At 39.9% G+C, this 15,493-nt stretch overlaps 1 protein-coding gene across 18 annotated transcripts in view; it reads right to left on the bottom strand.

The window, feature by feature from the left end:
- SNCAIP (synuclein alpha interacting protein) overlaps window positions 1–15,493 on the bottom strand; it is a 148,771-nt gene that overhangs the window by 25,715 nt on the left and 107,563 nt on the right. For 17 of the 18 annotated variants that reach the window (XM_077911409.1, XM_077911400.1, XM_077911402.1 and 14 more), the window contains 3 exons: window positions 13,118–13,986; window positions 11,291–11,470; window positions 5,612–5,725 (listed from right to left, as the gene is read on the bottom strand). In XM_077911409.1, the coding sequence (XP_077767535.1) occupies window positions 5,612–5,725; window positions 11,291–11,470; window positions 13,118–13,986 (1,163 nt within the window). The remainder of the gene's footprint in view (window positions 1–5,611; window positions 5,726–11,290; window positions 11,471–13,117; window positions 13,987–15,493) is intronic. The other variant, XM_077911416.1, reaches the window with a different exon arrangement.

The raw sequence follows: 15,493 nt of genomic DNA, 5'->3' as shown, positions 1-15,493 counted from the left end.
CAAACAGGCCAAGGTTTGTATGAGGCAAGAGCTGCGTTGGCTCCCAATGGTCTTCCAAGTCAATTCGTATTGTTCAAGAACCTGCCTTCTTTTCTTCTGATGGCATGAAAAACTCTTCCTTATAATTAGAGATCTTACCCAATTCAATATGCTAGATTTATATAAAGGAAGAACCATTATTCTATTGTTCAGAACAAGGAAGGTCTTTGCCCAGCACCCCAAATTCAGTTTTGTGTTCTGAAGTTGGCAATGTATTTTTTATTATTTTTTATTTTTTAAAAAGACTTTATTTATTTATTCATGAGAGAGACAGAGGAGAGACACAGGCAGAGGGAGAAGCAGGCTCCATACAAGGAGCCTGACGTGGGACTCGATCCTGGGTCTCCAGGATCAGGCCCTGGGCCGAAGGCAGCACTAAACCTCTGAGCCACCCAGGCTGCCCCGGCAATGTACTTTAATAAGAAGCGACATAATCCATCTGTTCACTGATAAACTTCATGGAAACAAAAACTCTTGAATTCTCGGGTTCTGGTAAAAGCACATTTAGCATCCGCTCTCAGAGAAATGTTGCTTTCTGCTCTGATTCTGGAGAACATGCCAGCAGAAATCGATGGTCTTATAAATCAAACAGCGGCTTATTGGAGAAATAGCCAATAAAGAGAATAAATACAACTATCTTCTCCAACTAAGAAGGGTCTTTATGAATGCGTATGTGTATTAAATATATATGCAGTGAGTCTACCTTCTTTCTTAGACATTCAGTGCTCTCTTCCTGTGCGTGCATGCGCATGTGCGTGCGTGTATGTGTGCATGTGTGTGTCAGGGAGATGTTCAAAGAAGAATGTAATTTCTTTTTTTTTTTTTTTTTGTATTTTATTGATTTATTTTAGATAGTGTGAGAGAGAGCTGGGGGTGGGGGCGGCTGCAGAGGGAGATGGAGAAGACTCCCTGCTGAGCAGAGAATCTGATGTGGGGCTCCATCCCAGGACCCTGGGATCATGACCTGAGCAAAAGGCAGACTCTTGACTGACTGAGTCACTCAGGTGCTCCAAGAATGTAATTTCTGATTTTTATTTTTTTCATAAGTACTGCTTTCAGAGATCATCCAATGCAGTCATACGGATGGAGAGGCTGTTCTGTGTTATTTCTGTTTTACAGAATGCCTCTCCAACTTAACATTCTACCCATTTACTCACACACTCATTGATACATTCAGTTTTCATCTCTTGACTAAAAACTTCCTTCATGTCCTGGTTTCCTCTTCTGGGGATTTTCTGCTCTTTCAGTGACCTGTTTATTGGTGTATTTTCTGTGTTCTTAACAGCAATGCAATTAGTTTAATGAGGCAATTAAAACATGTAATTTACAAGATTTTCTGGACAAAGTCTAATAAAAACTGTAATTGAAAAGGGTGCCACAGGTTTATTACTAGCATCAATATAGTCTCTACAGTTTTCGTTATAACTAAGTCCTAAAGGAGGCAGCTTTTTCTGCAATCGTATATCATCAAATCTAATATGCTATCAATTCTAGGATTCAGTCTGGTTTTTGAGATGTTGAAGTATAAAAAAGTGACAAGCCATAATTTCATGATGTCATTTATGATAAGATAAATGGAGAATCCAGAGATAATAAAATGTGAGAAAAAAAGAATATATCCAAGGATTTCTTAAATAGGTTAAGGTCTAAATAATTCTTTTTGCCAAGTTTCCCTTATGCTTTACTTATGGTAAAATACATAAACTGAACAATATTGATATCAATAAAAATAGGAAATTGGAAGACTTCCAATAATCCTAAGAACTAACATTTATGTCTGCTCTGTGCCAGCAATGGGCAGCGCTTCATGTAGCTTTTTTCTATTTAGTCTTCAGAGCTGCCTGGTGAAGCAGGTTCTTTTATCTCCACGTTAGAGATGAAGAAACTGACATCCAGAGAGATAGTTCCTTTTTTAAAAAAAATAAATGTCTCCAAGGCCACCAAACTAGTAAGTGGTAGAGCTACGATTTAAACCTAGATACAGAGTCAGTGTTCTTCAGGTCTCTGCTTTCTCTCTACTGAATATGAACATCCACAACCACTCACTGATCCATGACCCCTGATTCTGTAATGGACATGCTTATTTGGCACCCCCTTGGGTCACAGAAAGCACAGTTAACAGCCCATCATCCTGTGGGTTCACGGAGCTCTGTGTCACCGAGGCTGTTTCAGAGATCTGGCCTTGGAGAGCAGATAGATGCTCATGCTAATCAAAGACTTTTCTATTTTGCTTTCATCTGCAATTACAGCACTGTCCACATGGTTTCCTGATTTCTACCCCAGGATGGTGAAAGAAAGAAGTCAAGAGAATAGCTTGCCTTTTTGATTGCAGAGGAACAGTAACATGTAGCCTGTTGAAGAATCCCTCTTGCCAGCATGCCTATCACTGTTTGTGACCATTCATAGGAACTGCTGAGCCTTTTCTTTTTCCAAAAAGTACCTGCCCACCCACCCATGTTAGGGCCAACATTTTAAATGGGGAACACACGCAGCGCAGGCAAAGGTGCCCTTGGTATATGCCAAATGCTATGATGGACCTTGTTTCTGTAGCAGGATCTCCTTACCAAAAGTCATAGGAAAGACTCAGGACTGAAACAATCACAAGATTTGATGCTTGAAGGTAACACAGAGTCCACTGAGCCAATAATGTCCAGGGCAGAATGGGCTGGAATCCCCACGCAGTGAAGGGCAACAGCTTTGCTGGGGGCAGGCATGAGCATGCTGGAACCTCCATGGTGAAAGAACCCAGCCCCAGTTTCACAGCTGGTGGCTCTGTCTTGAGACCATTCTGGCTCACTTGTTTCGCCAGCAACATCTCTCTCCTGGGACAGCAAAGCAGGCTGACTGGAGGCCATTCCTGCTTTATCTTTGAGTTTCTTCCACAGCTTTTGCCTGGGCGCTCCCCATGGCTGCCTCTGCTCTGGACAATCAGGCCATGAAATAATTGCATCCTCTGAGATTTCATGTGTCAGGATGAGGAAAATCGATTAAATCACCCAAAGATCTATCACTCCAGGAGACCACTAAAAACTGCTGGCTGCCCTGTGGTACTGGAGTTTTTAAGGTCATTTTTACAAGAAAAAGGACACAATTGGGAGTCAGAGAGAGCCCGGTCTTTCAGAATCTATATGAGGGGCAGAGGGCAATGAAAATAAACCAGGAGAGGAATTTTGCTCTGCACTATCCTTTCCAGAGGTATTTACTCAAGAAACAAGACCAGAACATGCTCAAGTGCCTGCCTGATATCGAAAAACTTGCATGTGCTGAATCCATTAGAAAACTTTTTGGTAATAGTCTTCCTTGTGAAAATATTAGCCTTGTCCTGGTTCCAAGTTCAGCATCTCCACAGGTTATCTGTTACATAAGTGCCTGTGGGAAGGACACAGAATGGCTGGACAGAAGAGAATTCACAGCTCTAAAGGGCTTCTAGGCTTTCCACATGGATAGGAATGCTCTCCTAAGGGCACTGGTGGGCTGGCCTTGCTCCACACTGGACTCAAGGTCATTAACAATGCTTATCAGCTTGAAATAACCACCTGGATGCTGACACTAGCATGAGGCAAATGTCTGACATGGCTCTTCATTTCTGTATTTTCCTCGAGTCTGGTCAAGTAGGCCATGCCATCACCCACCAGTCCCAGAAAGGGCACCTGCTCTTGGTTCTGTCCCAGTAGGTTCACAATTATGAGAAACCCACTGCGAGAGCTGAACGGAGAAAGTGGCATGCATTAAGCAGCATTTCCCAAGACAAAGAATGCTGGGAGCCCAATTATTTACTTAGAGTCTCAGCACGGTGATGCAATCCTTTCCTCCTTTTCTTTGGCAAGCCCTACCAAAAGTGCAGGTAGTCTTTCCACTGGTATCTGAAATTCTTTGTGAGGCTTTAGAAGAGCGAAATGAAATCGGAGATATGAAACATTTATGCAGGCAGTCTGGGAATAAATAACATTCCATTTTAGACCAAAAATGATTTATGAAGATCATCAGTGATGACATTCTTCTGGTCACTTGAAAATTCTATTCTCCCCTTTGCCAGTATAAACAACAAAAAAGGGCATCCTTAGCAAATGCTCATTAACTATTATGGTTGTTGGTAGAATTCCGTGGCTGGGGCTTGCAAGGACACTACACAGAGAGAATGGAGTGATTATTTCAAAGATATGGCTTTGAAAAAAAAAATTTTTTTTCCAGATCAGCCTAACTTTGACAGATTTTAAATGTTCCTCCTGCTTCTTTCTTCATCTCATAAATTTAGTGCCAGGTACTCCCTTTTTTGATGAGCTGTGTATCACAGTGTGTTGTTAGCTAACATTGTGAAAAAGTCTTCCTCAGCTAGATCAATGCCGCTGTAAACAGGCTAAACAAATTATCTACGTCAGCGATACAAAACAGGATCTGGTTTTCTAGTCACAGGGTCTCAGCTGAGATGCAATCTCTGCTTCCTAGGCATGTGCAAGTTACTTAAATTTCTTTCTTCACTCTCATCTACAGAATGGCTAAGAACAATAGATCCAACAGCATTGTTTTAAGGAACAAGTCAGATAATGTATGCAAAACCCAATGGCCTGGTGCCTGGCACATACTGGAAACATTACATATTAATATGTATGTATATAACTGAAGTCACCATGGCACCAAATAGCTAGCACCTAACGTGGACTCCCACTAGAGAAAGACTGTAGTGATATTCTCCAAGGGTATTTTTTGAACTTGAGATTGTCATGCTCGAAAAAGCATAATCTCTTGTTGACAATACCACAATTTACTGCCATTGGGAAAGTTTATGAAGCCAAAGGGGATATGGTTATATGCACGAGAAGCAATTTTCTTTGCCACAAACAAATATGATTAAATCTATTTTAATACAGTGCTGACTTTATTTATTTTTTTAAGACTGAGATTGGCATTTTGTGGTTCCAATTTAAAATACATATATAATTTATACTTACCCTTCTCAAAGGGAGTTACTGGTTATTTTTTTTACTCCATACCCTGGACTGTGATCTGTGTACATCAATTACTCATACCAGGATTTCCTATTGTAGAAACTGGTTGTAACTGAGACGCATTTATAGTTACTGTGTTTGTTTATTTTTAATAGAGGGAGACTTCCTTAATTATTGACTTACTGAAGATTTCCCCTTTAATGTTGGGTACAAGAAAATTTATCATTTTCCCTTTTGACAAAAATTAAATTCACTTATTGTAGAAAACTTGGAAAATACTGAAAAATACAAAAAAGAAGATAAAAGCCACTTCTAATTCTACCCTAAGTGATATCTACTATAAACATGTTGTGACAGTTTTTTCTGTAGTCTTATCACCTGCTTCTCTTCTTCTCTCTCCAGAATTCAAAGCTGGTAACCAAATTTTATGAATGGTTTTGTATCATACATTTTAATATTATATAATGACCATGTTTTCTCATAAAATTTCATCATAGGTATGTAGCTTCATTATTTATCCAATACCTTAATTATGGAATATTTAGGTTATTTAAACATGTTTTTCATTAAAATATATTACAAGGAAATAATGGCTTATAAATCTGATCATTAAAAATTCTTCCTACCTGGCCAAAGCAACCTGCGTAATGAATAAGGCTTGGGAAATCCTTAGAACAGCTCAGCTCAGCGATGGCTTCGGTTTCACTCACCATCCAGCGGACACACTCCAACTGACCATTCTAGGTTGGAAAGAAGAAGAAAGAAAGAAATTCAAGGTAATGCAGGTTTGAAAAACACCTCATAGATGGTAATTTTGCCAAGGGAAGAAATCGCATGAATTTTGGTTCTTGTATTTGGCTCCATTTATTTGCAGTAAATCATCTGTTTTATCTCTGGTCTGTGCTTATGGTTCAAAATCAGTTGGGGGAATTTTATTAAAATGCATTTTCATAATTGTAATCAGGCAAATTGAGGCACAATTTGTATACTATAAAATATACTCTATCCTTTTTAAGTACAGAGTTTGAGGACTTTTGACAAATATATACTCTCTTGTGACTACTGCTCCAATCAAGATACAGAACATTTCATTCTCCCCTTCCCCCAAATTTCTAGGACTCCTCTGGTCTTAGGTCTTCACTTTTGCCCCAGTGATGGGATTTCTATCACAACAGACAGAGTATGTAATCTTCTGGGTCTTACTTATGTCACTCAGTATTCATTCTTTTGAGATTCATCTAAGCTTCTGCTCGTATGAAAGTTTTGTTCTTTCTTGTTGCTGACAAGTATTCTATTGTATGAATATATCAGTATTTCTTTATTCATTAGCTCTTAGAATAGTCTTTTATAAACCCTGAGAATCTGAAATGGTAGGATTCCAAAATAAAGAAAGAGCAAATAACATTATACTGGCTCAACTGCTACTTTCACCGAAGCCTTCGGTGACTCTGTCCCCACACCGGCTCTTTCCTCCTATGCTGAGAACCCATACTGTACAAACCAGGAAAGCACCTGTGACATGTATAAATAACAGTCATTAGGACCCAGACTTGAATGGATTTAAATCCTTAATACACTACTTAGTTACAAGACCTTGACTAAGTTGCTTCCTCTCTGATACTCAGTCTTCTCATCTGTAAAATGGCAGGGATAGTAGTAACTTCCTCATCAAGTTACTGAGAGCAGCAGATAAGACAAAGCATGTGAACTTAATCAGCATACAACACTTGTTACCTTTTACTGTAGTGCACTCTCTTACATCCTTTGTAACACAAATGAGACGTTCAGCTGCCTTCCTGGTTTACAAAGTGTGGGGCCTTAGCCCAGGAGAAAAGAGCTACCATGCCATGGAGTCTGGGAAGTCTATTCTAGACATGAGATGTAAGAGGTAATCTGCTCATTTTTTATCTACGCTTATTTGGATAGTGGGATTTCAAGCAGTCAGCTCTCAACTGTTCACAAGCTGAAACTATTCTTCCATTGGGGGAATCCACCAGGATCAGGTGGGTGCTCAATAGCTTCCAGGTACTACACTGGATTTGTCTCCTCCCTCCTCTGCCCTATTTGTTGCCAGGGGAGGTTGGTCTGTATGGGCTGCCTCCCTTGCCCCCTAGGTTTGACTGATGGAGAATGTTGGGCAGGACACCAAGAAAGGAGAATGAGTTTAAGGTCCCCTCTTTTTCTGGCTTTCCCAACTCCCACAGGGGTGCCGTTGGCTGCTGTGTCCCTCTACCAGTCAAAGGTAAAATCAGCCAGTTCTTCCATTCGGCCCTCTCTATTGCTCGTGACCCTCCCTGGCCCCTCAGGCTCTCAGGTGGTAATAGTGCTCTGCTCTGATCTCCAGGATACTGCACTTTTCTTCTTGGGCTCCTTACACCTCACCCATCATCCTTTGGTATTTGAATCCTTCATTAAAGATGTTCTTCAAATTGCATAATTTGAGCATGCCAACTGTTTCCTACCAGGATTAAAATAAAACTGTGATACAATGTGCTTCATTCTCTCTGAATAAAGAAAGGAATGGGAACTGGACTGAGCAACTACTAGGGAAGACAGTTCTTATCGACTGGCATTTACACAGAAATATAAGGCGATATTCCTGATTTTAATGACTTGAGTCCTCTTTTTTTTTCTCGGTCAATCTAACTAAAAGTTTACTGATCTTTAAAAATCTATTCCTAGAACCAGATTTGGTTTTGCTGACTTTCTCTATTTCTTTTTTTCTGCTTTCCACTGCATTTATTTCTCCTTGAATTTTTAAATTTATTTCCCTCTGCTTTTGAATGTAGTTTGCTTTTCTTTTTCAAATTTAAGGTAGAAGGTTAAGCTATTAACTTTAGATCTTTCTTATTCCTTTTTTTTTAATACTGGCATTTATGGCTATAAATTTCCCTCTTAGCATTGCTTTAGTTGCATCTTAAGTGATAATATACTGCAATTTCATTCATCTCCAAATATTTTTCAGTTTCCCTTGTAATTTCTTCTTTGATAAATGATTATTTTGGAGTGTGTTAGTTCCAGATACTTGTATCTCTAATTTCCTTCTGTTACTGATTTCTAATTGCATTTCATTATAGTTAAAGGACATAATTTGTATGATTCCACTCCTTTCAGCTTCATTGAACCTGTTCTGTGGCCCAACATATGGCCTATTCTGGAGAATGTTCCATCTGTATTTGGGGAGAATGTGTATTCTGCTGTTGTTGGATATAGAATGTTCTGTTAGATGTCGGTTAGGTCTAGTTATTCAAGAAGGGAATGTCTGAATAAGTATATTAAATAATAAAATGCTGCTGTAAAGGCAGAAGGAAATATATCACTACCATGATTTTGAACACATCTCTTTCCATAAATAGAAATATAAAACAAAACAAATGTTATTAAATTCTAGCAGGAGATTTTTGCCTGAATCTGGGATCACTCCCTAAATGTTAAAAAAAAGTCACATCAGTAGGTTATGGCTTTGAAGTCATTTTCTCATCAGACCAACATGTTATCTTTGAGCTTAATCAGAAGCACTGAATGAGAAATGAAAAACAAACTAAGGTTATTTCACTTCAAGTCTGTTTAGCTCCTAAAACAATGGATTGTGTTTGCCTCATTTTAGAAACACACTGCTCTCACCTTAGATTTCTTTCCAGTTACTTTCCTTAACTGTTCCCAAAGGGCACTTAGTAAAATGCCCTGGACTGCCACAGTACCTCAGGTTGGGTTCCCCAGAAAACCCTCAATAAATTCTGCAGTGTAACTGGTAAGAATTTATAATGTTCCATTTAAGAAGTTTAAGGGTAGGGGAGAGGTGTTCCTAAGCCTTCAAAGCCCCTTTTCTCAGGTAATCTTTTTATTTGATACCCTATCTCTGACTCTGCTTCCTGTCAGCCAAGTCACATTATCTCAGCAACTTCTGCCTGTTTGAACCAAGTTTGTTGTCTTTACTGACAGCTGGGCTCTCAGAACTATGCTTAATGAGGTGAAACGCCATCAGTTGGTCACTGGTGTTCAAAACAAGGTCTTAAACCGAAGAATGATGACTTCTTAGAACTCCCTCGACTTCACCAATGTCTATCAAATTACATTGAATGGACTGAAGCAGGATTGGGGTCAGGACAGATTTCCAAAGGGGGGTGGCACTTACTATAAAATATTTGTGTTAACTTCTTTTGTAAATTCTAGATTAAATGAAGAAACAGAAGATTTCCATTTCTTATATCATTGTGTTCAGAATTAAAAATGTGAAAAATCTGAGACCCCAAATCCATAAGAACTTTTGACTCTTATGGGCTTGATATGCATTCTTCATTAAAACAAACCAAAAACACTGAAGTTCAAGTTTACATGCTGATTATGTGATAGCAGTATGCTGACTAGAGGAATTTAAGAATGAATTACCAATATGGATACCGTAGAAGGAGTTTATACCCAGGGTTGGCCTAATGACCACCAAGTTTCTTATGTACTGTCCTACCCTGAAGATTCTTAATCTATGAAAACAAGTACTAGGGCATATAAATGAAGAAAAAATTTCCTCATCCAACTACACAGCTACAATATACTCCATAATCTAACAGCAGTTAGGAAAGCTAATGAGAATTATATTTTATAAACACTAAAATAGCAAGACAAATGTCAACATTTATTGGCATTGTAAGAATATTTTATCACTGACCCACACCTACTGATGACCAGATCTAACCCCTATCTTCCCACAGGACTCTGATATAAGACGAGATCCTGAATTTGCCATCCTGCTCTTGAATTACTGGTAACTTACCTGCCCTACCTACTTGGCTATCTATCAGCTCCTGAAGAAAAGGGATTATGTCTCATTCAAATGTGTATTGCCATCACCTAACCCAGTACCTGGTGGACTTGGTACACATTGTTGAACTCAACTACACTGCACTTTGACTTTGCATCTAATATCTCTTTCTTCATGATTGCTGTGGGCAGTTCAGCTCTTAATGTGCCATAGGAACAATCACTAAAGGAAAGTGATATCTACCAGGGTCATAAATTTCTTATTTTATCAAAAAAGTATTATTTTCTATACTATCTTGGAAATAATACATTATAGTTGAGTAAAATTAAATAAAACAGAAAGCAACTTTTAATACATTAAACTTTACTGAATGATGAAGCACCTTGGTGGATCAGTGGGTTAAGCATCTGCCTTCATATCACGATCTCAGGGTCCCGAAATCAAGGCCCACATCGGGCTGTCTGCTCAGCAGGGACTCTGCTTTTCCCTCTCCCCTTGCCTTCTCCCCCTGCTTGGGTGTGTGTGCATGCTCTCTCTCTCTCAAATGAATAAATAAAATCTTTAAAAAATTCACTGAATGGTAAATAAATTAAAGATGCAAAAATTCAGATTTGCATAAAAGATACGTTAGGGGTAGGAGAGCAATCATTTTTTCAAATGTAGCGTGTTCTTCAGTGAATTCATAAGTACATTTCTTTAACTAGCAAGTTCCTCTAGTAAATTTCAAAATAATTCCATTTCTAAAAATTATGATTATTCAGCCTGTAGAAGACATAACTATTATGTAAAGCAGAGCACATATGCAGAAGCACAAGATGTATTATATTTCCCTGAACTTCTGGCTTCTTCATAAATATGACTGAATTTTACATTTATTTGCCAAAGATCTTAAAAGTAATTGTAGTTTAATAGCTAAACTTCTAGTGATGTGTTATGTTTTACAGAGGCCCTCACTGCAGTGCTATAAAAGTCCATGTTTCCCTGACTCACAGTTTCTAAGTTTTAACTCTATCCCAGTCGACATTAAGCTCAAAACTCAGCTCTGACATTCTGAACAACTCTTGGTACTGAAGACATTTAAACTTCAGATGTGATCCATTAGAAGCCTGCTTTAGGATCTGAAATACTCCTGAGAGCTATCATTCCTTAAAATACACCTTTTCCTCATTTGTCTCTCTCATTATACTCACATTAGGAAAAAATGAAACAGCCTCAGATAAATCCAGGTGTGGTTAAAAATCTAAATTGCAGTCACTATGAATAACAAAAGTTCTGAGAACCACAATAGATCATTTTCCTTTCCCTTTATTAGCTGATTTGAAGCTTACCCTCATTGCACGATAAATTGGAATGTAGTCTCCAAAGCTCAAAGCAGTTGTAACCGAAATGATTACTCTCTTTAAATGTAGTATGCTCATTTGCCATTTGCTTGGTATATCATGCTACTCTCTCCCTATACGCATTTCTGCAACTTAGCTCACTAGGAATCTTCAAAAACAGAAATCCAACTTTTAGCTGTGGCTGGTCCCAGCCCCCAACCAATCACCTTGATGGCCAGGCCCGCTGGAGTCAGCTTCTCTGCATTTCGCTCACTGAGGCAATCTTCTCCCATCAAAGACGTGAGGTGCTGGAGACATTCTGCATGTCCCTGTGATGCGGCCACATGTAGGAGATTGTTGCCACTTTCGTCGTGAATTTTGTCTAGGTTGTCGGCAGCGAGGTGTGGCTGTACAACAGTAAGGTTAGAACACTTAAGTCAATAATCAGAATATGCTGTGGGGGTTTTGCTGTGGGCACTGGGAGGAAGAGATGAGCTTCCAGAAGTTCTGGTGGCAATCCTGAGTGTTTAATAAGTCAGAATTCCCTACTGTTAATTTTAATGACTCTCCATTACAGTTTTTGCTATATTGTCCTTTAGAACATGAATTCTCAAGGGGCTTATCTTCCTGGGAGACCTGGTAAGGGCTAGGTCAGTAAGCTTGCAGAGGCTCCAAGCTGGCTTTCTAAACAACTACAATGACATTTATGGTAATTGGCAAGTTCCCTCTCTGTCTACTCCACTCGACTGCTAAGTGCTGACAGCCAGACTGTGTTTTATCCTCTGTTGTAGGTTTGTTGAATGAAGGAACTACTTCTCTCAACCATCTGGTTTGCCTTGAACAACTGAGAATTGGCTTTGATTGCAAGCTATCTGATGGTTGCCACAATCAGAGCTACCATGGGGTATTTCCAGAATACTTTCACCCCAAACAGACCCTGGGGTACCCTGAGGCCAAACCCAACCATTAGAGTTCTCACCTCTAGTGAAGCTTAGTTCCCTGCATATGACACGGTGGATAGAGACTGCTGTGTGAGTTGTGAGGTGTTACCATTTGGGAAACGTGAAAACATGGGATGGACAGAAGAAAAGAATGAACCAGAGAGAGAAAAGAGAAGAAGAACTAAGAGAAATGGAAAAGCTATTTTCAGGAGAAAAAAAAATGCTTTATTACTTTTTAAAAGTAAAATTGTTTAATCTTCTCATCCTACGACAATAGTTAAGATTTGTGATAATAGACCAGGCACATTGTACTTATCTCTGCATGGCTTTACCCTAAGTGGAATCGCACTGCCAAGATGTAATGATTTTCTTGAGTGAGACCTTAATTAACATCATAGTATCAGCCCAGGCTTGCTACTGTTTGATCCAAGTCTGGAAGCCAGAAAAGAACAATGCAGGCAGATGGAGTGTGATTTCAGTTGAGCTCTCTCTGAGCCTAAGCAGAACAGACTTTTCTTACATCACGTTAACTTTGTGACCAGAGCCTTTGGAAAAGCTTCTTCATGCTCCCTAGACACACAGAGCTGGAATCTAGTAAAAACTCAATGTAGGTCAGAGGGCAGCCAAGCTCTAGGGTAAGCTTCTATCTGCAAATGCTTTCAACTTCCTGGTCCAACTCTTCTGAATAATGATCGGGATAGAACAGAAGACCCTCTGTTCATGTATCTGGCAGGTCCACCATCAACAAGGAACTGACATACCCACAGGTACCTGAGTGAGCGCACTGGGAACCATTAGAATAGGGAACAGAAAGACATGACGATTCACGTTAAAGCAAGGGCTGGGCTCAGTTTTGTTTTTGTTTTAGATTATGAGTCCTATTCCAGTCAAATTCGTGCATAGTTAAAGCAGAGTAACACTCCCTCTATAGCCATTTGTTTCCCCCTGTGTTAATCTCCTAACTTTGCATTTTTAGAATCCAAAAGACACATCATTTAGCTGAAGCTGTGAGTAAAGATGAAGCAAGAATGGGAACAAAACATCATCATTCTGTTACTCATGAATGGAGCCGGTAAAACTGGAGTCTCTAGATCTGAATTAGATCGTACTTACCAGGAGAGATATCTGTCCTTCCTTAACAATGTTCAAGATGCTTTTCACTTTTTTCAGATATTCACTCCTTTCTTCCGGGCCTTGGGAGCTGGTCCAGTTCCCACCCCCAATCTGCTCTTCTAGTTTGGGTTCTGTGGCTGAGGACTGCAAATGGAAGGCCCTGAGCTGGCAGTCTGGGGTTGCCTTCTCGCGTTTTCGACCATGAGGATCACTAAAGGTCTTGTTTAGGAAGTCCTTACTCTGGTTTTCAGGCTCATATGCAGAGCCACACTTTACCAGAGGTGGCGAGCTCTCAGACTCCTCTGTGGAGAGCTTTGGCTGGTCTCTGATGACAGAGGATGCTTTTCTCAAGTGAGGGCTTTTCACAGGAGAAAGAACACAGAATGGTGTCATGTTGGATGGTGAGCTCTCAGCACTTCCAGGAGAGCAGGCTTTGCCAGAAAGGCCATTGATGGTTGTGCACAAACCCAAAATTCTCTTATCTGAAGTCACCTTGGTGAAAGAGGCAAGCTGTTGACTGGATTTAATGTAAGGCACATCCAGAATCTCATCCATGTCAAGGTCATAATGCTCCAGTTCCCCCAGCAAGGTGCTGGGCTCGCTGCTCTTATTCTGGGGACCATTTTCTCCATCTCCAGGGCTGAGCTCCTCAGGTTGGGGGCCTGGGTCAGGATCACCCCCTTTCTGGTACTCCACCTTCTGGTTCTTCTGGTCATCACTTTCATTGTTCTCCAGAGTCTCTGGTTGATGTTTCAGTGGGGAAACTCGCTTCACAGGACGGAACTTACTGTACACATCCGCGATTCCTGTGGGCTTTTGCGTGTTTGTAATCAGTGCTGACACGTTGCAATTCCAGCTCGAGCTAGAAACTGTTTAGAAATAAATAAGAGAATATTAAATGGAAACACTGAAGATATCTTGGTCACGCAGGCAGGTGTAATCCACTCACATTATGTTCATAGAAAGCCCCTAAGGGTACGACTTAAGAGGAAACGCACACATAAACCAGTTTATCCTTACCACTGGAAAATAGTGAGTGATAAAAATTATGGCCTAATTGCTGAAAATTTATTAAAGGAGTAATCATGGAAAAAAGCAAAAAACAGATTTTTAGGTTCATTCTCTGGATAACTATTCTTCTTTGGAAGGATTATGATACTTGTCACCACCCTGGAAAACAGAAATGGGAGGTTGGATCCTCTGTGTTAAATGAACTTCCAAACTAGTTTTGGGAGGGGAGGGATGTACGCACACACGAGCACATGCATACATATGTATCTGTGTACTAAAGATTAAGAAGTCCCACATAAAGATGGGGTAAATTATTTCATACTAGGCAAACTGAAATTGTGACCCATTGAGTGATTGTCTACCACAGATGTGTCTCCCACTGAACCATCGCTCAGGGGCATTTCCCAGTGCTCTCTGGCATGTGACAGAGCAACACAATGTATTAACACTTCACAAAGGGACCCTGCTGTAAGATTCCAGGCTGCCCTTCCAGTGTTGGCAATGCTGGGAACCACCAGGAGGGGAAGGTTGCAAAAGGAGAGTGAGATGCGTAGGTTAGGCTTGCTTCTTTTCTTTCTTTTCTTTTTTTTCTTCTTTTCTTTTCTTTTCTTTTCTTTTCTTTTCTTTCTTTTCTTTTCTTTTTTCTTTTCTTTTTTTCTTTTCTTTTTTCTTTTTTCTTTTCTTCTTTCTTTCTTTCTTTCTTTCTTTCTTTCTTTCTTCTTTCTTCTTTCTTTCTCTTTCTTCTCATTTTTCTGCAAAGCTTTAATATTGGTTTGCATTTGAGTAACTGTCTGGTAGAGATGGAGGATGATACTGTGAAACAGCAATGCATCTGGAGGCTACAGATAAGACCACCATCTCTCCTGATTAGCCTCATGGAAGGCTACCATGTGCCTTCTCCTGGAGCAGGATGATAGAACATGGGTCTTCTCCTCCATCATGATGATCATGCTTCCTCTCTGGGATACTCTCCTGACTAGACAGATGACCCAGCACCCTTGGAAACTTGTAGGCACTGATTTATAGACTCCTCCCCCTTTCACTTACATTCACACCATCCCCCTTCAAAACGAAGAGGTTTCAGGATATGCCCTCCAACTAGGGGCCTCCCATCTCTCTCTCCTCTTCCGGAACAACATTAGGTAGGAAGTATTTAATCCAAAAGCATATGTTTGTGTGCATACTTGGCTACTGGGACACAAGCAAAAGATACAAGAGATGGGGTGTATTCAGGTCTGTAACTTCTAGGACAGTCCCTACCACTACTTCTGGGGGTGAAAAGAGTGTACAAGTTATTAAAGATTCCTCAAATTTAGATCACTGGTCATTATTGTTCCTAGTGCAATGTGTTCTAAAAGGAAGCAA

Source organism: Canis aureus, chromosome 10, assembly GCF_053574225.1.
Source record: "Canis aureus isolate CA01 chromosome 10, VMU_Caureus_v.1.0, whole genome shotgun sequence".
Classification (NCBI taxonomy): domain Eukaryota; kingdom Metazoa; phylum Chordata; class Mammalia; order Carnivora; family Canidae; genus Canis; species Canis aureus.
The sequence above is the reverse complement of the archived record's forward strand: the minus strand, read 5'-3'. Positions and strand labels throughout refer to the sequence as shown.